At 48.9% G+C, this 3602-nt stretch overlaps 1 protein-coding gene across 1 annotated transcript in view; it reads left to right on the top strand.

Annotated features, from left to right (window-relative positions):
* Window positions 1-242: 242 nt before the first annotated feature.
* Window positions 243-3602, top strand: part of tiparp (TCDD-inducible poly(ADP-ribose) polymerase) — a 20093-nt gene continuing 16733 nt past the window's right edge. Inside the window, exons 1-2 of the mRNA XM_031860834.1 lie at window positions 243-561; window positions 1651-2707. Coding sequence (XP_031716694.1) covers window positions 1743-2707 — 965 coding nt within the window. The 5' untranslated portion in view covers window positions 243-561; window positions 1651-1742. The remainder of the gene's footprint in view (window positions 562-1650; window positions 2708-3602) is intronic.

Raw genomic sequence — 3602 nt, 5'->3', positions numbered from 1 at the left:
TAATAGGCTGCAAATTTTACTTAATACAATTATCTAAATGATTCTTGCTGGTCTGCCTTAATGGTAGTATAATAATGTCATTTATTGTGTTTAATCCCTACTTTCGGAGCCCGACAAAGCCCCCGCGAGAGACCGCACAACCCCCATGCAGCTTCCTCGATCACCACCAGACGACTTCCTCTTTCCCTCCCCCCACTCTTTGAAGCGAAGCCCCGCCTGTGACCAGGTTACGGGGCGGGGCCTGGTTGTGCGGAGCCGGGAGGCAGGCAGAGCTCGCCACAGCTGTGCTTCGCCCTTTGTCGGTCTCTGCTCCTCGCCTGCGCCTTTTCTATCCGGTAGAAGGATACAAAGAGAGGGGCGACAGACAGCATGAAATAGAGACCGAGCATGAGAGCGGCGGGGGCAGCAGAGGGACACGAGAAAACCTAACCGGACTAAAGTCTAGTCCAGACACGGATACTAATATCTCCAGACTGGATACGGAGCTCCGCCGATGTACGCACTGGATACCTACCAAAGAGTGTCGAGACCAGGGGGAGAGGGGCGGACTTTATCGCGCAGGTAGGGGTGTTTTTTTGTCGTCTCGTTGTATCAAGAAAGAAATGTAGCGAGGGTCTTTTTTTCCCCCCCCGAAACCGGCTCCGTGGAAAGCTCGCACTGCTACAAATCACCCTGCCTGCCTACTGCAGTGCTACTCCGGTTGGTTTTTAAAGCGTTTCAACTCCGCAGCCTGCACCGCACCGGGTCTGCTGCAAGAAACGTTTGTTAACGAGATGAGAGCTGTTGTAGCGAGGCGGGCGAAATTACAGCTCCGCGGAGCTCTCCCCGTGTTTCTTTTGTCGCTGCTCCGCCGCAGTGCCTTGTGTGTGTGTTTTTTAACGTGTCGACAGTAGCCTACGTGCAAACTTGCTCGCGTAACGATGTGAAAGCGGCACGTAGACGGCCGCGTATCGGACTCCCGTGATCAAAATATATAGTCCCGGGAGAGAGGGGTTCTGTTACAGTGATGATTTTATCGCTCCTGCTCGGGGACGCAGCTGTAATTGCGCGCATGACGCTAGCCCAAAGACGCACAAGAGTAAAAAAGCGAAATACGGTCCGATTATATATTCTAATTTTTTATAAAAAAAATTTAATCTGAAACTGGTGACTCTGTTAAAGTCTACAGCAGGATTAGGCAGGCTCATATTTTTTTTCCGCTTCAATAGCTGGATGCAAGCAGCTGAACCCGTCTCCTTTCCAAACGAGATTCATTATCGGCCTAACGAGCTGTAACAATCATTTATGTGTTTATAATAGTCTGTTTCAGCTGATCGTTATTGCAGCTCTTGCTGTGTTATTCATGTTAGGGCCTATTTGTGTTTAATTATTCCTGCAGGGTCATTATGAGATCAGACCAGTCTGTAGTTTTTTTTTTTTTTTTTTTTTGTCAGAGATGTTAAACAGGTTTCGTTTCAGCAGATGAAACGAAGGTTTCCTTCCCATGAAAGGAAAGATGACTTTCCACAGTTCTTTTTACAGCATAATAGCTCGTCCAACCTATTACTCATATGGCTTTATGGGTGACGGGGTGACTTCACCTTTTAAACTAAGATTATACGTGTTATCTTTGATGACTACATCTTTCTTTTTTCCCTTTCTTTCTCCCAGGACTGTCGGGGTTTTAGGAGGGCATCGTGGATAAAACTTTGCACATTCTCCAGAAATCCACAGACGGTGTACCGACTGGGATCTCCCTGGATATGAGTTTAAATATGGACGAAGGGGAAGACTTCACGGAACAGCGGATAGTGGGTCTCCCGGACAAAATACCTCTGGTGAAACCTTTTTTCAAAAAGAAGCAGAGGAAATTGGATGCCAAATGCCTCCACCGTGCCCTGGGGGACCCCATACTGACCACTTTACTGAGCACGGATGCACTGGTCTCCGGGGATGGGGTGTTTGTTCCCCGGAGCCAGCCGGGCAGGACTCCGGGCAACCTGTGCGCGGCGGTCGTGGTGAAACAGAACTGTATGGGCCAAGTGTGTCTCAAAGACCCGGGAGCCGCTGGAGACACCGCGGCTGGGGCCGGAGTACCGGGGCTGTTGACCCGAGACGGTGATGTGGAAATAGCCGATACTACTGCGGAGCTGGAGGAGACCGAGCGGCGAGGGGAGCGACCCAAGATCGCGGATCCTACTAGCCCTGACAGCCGCTGCTTTCAGCCGAAACCTGGCTTCAGGGCGGCCGGCAGCACGGTGACAATAACGGCCCCCGGCAGAGATATACCTCCCACAGTTGCACCCCAGGCTCTCCACCAGGAGGGGAGCATCAAAAGCAATGACCTCTTAACCTCTGGGTCTAAAAACCCTCCAGTGAAAGACTGCACCGGTGTCCCGGGCCCCCTTCCCCTCCTCCTGCAGCCCGACAAAAGAGTGCTATTTCAGGATAAAAGTGAAGAGGCCTCCTTGGACTTGGTTTTTGAGCTTCTCACACAGCTCCAGTATCACACACACCAGTCGGACTCAGTGGACATTTGCGTGGATTTCCTCCAAGGACTGTGTGTGTACGGCAATGACTGTGCCCACCACCACACTGTCCTACCCTACTACTGGCAGATCCGCAGGAGCAGTACTCAGACGTGGCAGAGCATAGCGGACGACTCCCAGGAACAGCTGGAGAGACTGTACTGCAACCCGGACAATGAGCAAGTCAGGCTCAAGTTTCAGTAAGTATCCCTCTCTATAGGGTTTGAGCGGTATTATCCGTTATCGTGTACACTGTATGCCCTCCAGTTAGATACAGGATCTTACTGGGCAGGGAAGCAGTAACAGAGCATTTCTGTTTTAGATCTGTACCTGTGGGCAACATGGGGGTCAATTCACTTTCAATTCAAAAGAGGAACTGAAAACATTTTTCATGTGCTTATGGTAAGAGATCAGTTTCCAACATTTCTGTTTATTCTAGACAACAAGACTTAAATGTAATTTATAATACTTTTGAAATAAAGATTCCAAAATAGACCTTTTAATACCCCGATAGCAGTACACAAAAGCCCGTACTTGCTGGATCGATACAGTACATTGCACCCACGCCAGTATATTGTAGTGTCCTAAGTACTGCTGAAAAGGAGTCCATTGATTAGTTACATTGTCGCCATGTCACAAGTACCTATGAATTAACAAACATTAGACTCTTGTGACATGGCAACAATGGCGCAGTAAGCCGATAGGCTGCTTGTGAATGATAAGCACCTCTAGTTCTCCGTGTTGGAAACAGTAGACCTCGGCCTGAGCTTCCTCTTTGGTTTCACCAACAGTGACAAACTGAAAGCTTTTGACTCCACAGCTGTTCTGTGCATGTGTGGCTCATGGACCGCAGCCAAGTGAATGTGCCTGTTATTTTCACAGTTCCTACAGCCATCAATGTGGTTTATTACTGCCTGTGTGAAAGCCTGTGCGTCAGTCCTTTTTTTTTTTTTAATCTCCTGCATGGGTGTGTTTTGGCCTTCACATGTCTTCTCGTTAATGTATACCTGACACGCATCTTTATTTGAACTATGATATCAGCTATTGTGCCCCCGTGTACTCCATATCCCAGCTCTGGTATTGGTTATCTATTTC

The sequence above is a fragment of the Anarrhichthys ocellatus genome, unplaced genomic scaffold, assembly GCF_004355925.1.
Source record: "Anarrhichthys ocellatus isolate YVR2014 unplaced genomic scaffold, GSC_Weel_1.0 scaffold24, whole genome shotgun sequence".
In the NCBI taxonomy this organism is placed as follows: domain Eukaryota; kingdom Metazoa; phylum Chordata; class Actinopteri; order Perciformes; family Anarhichadidae; genus Anarrhichthys; species Anarrhichthys ocellatus.
The sequence above is the reverse complement of the archived record's forward strand: the minus strand, read 5'-3'. Positions and strand labels throughout refer to the sequence as shown.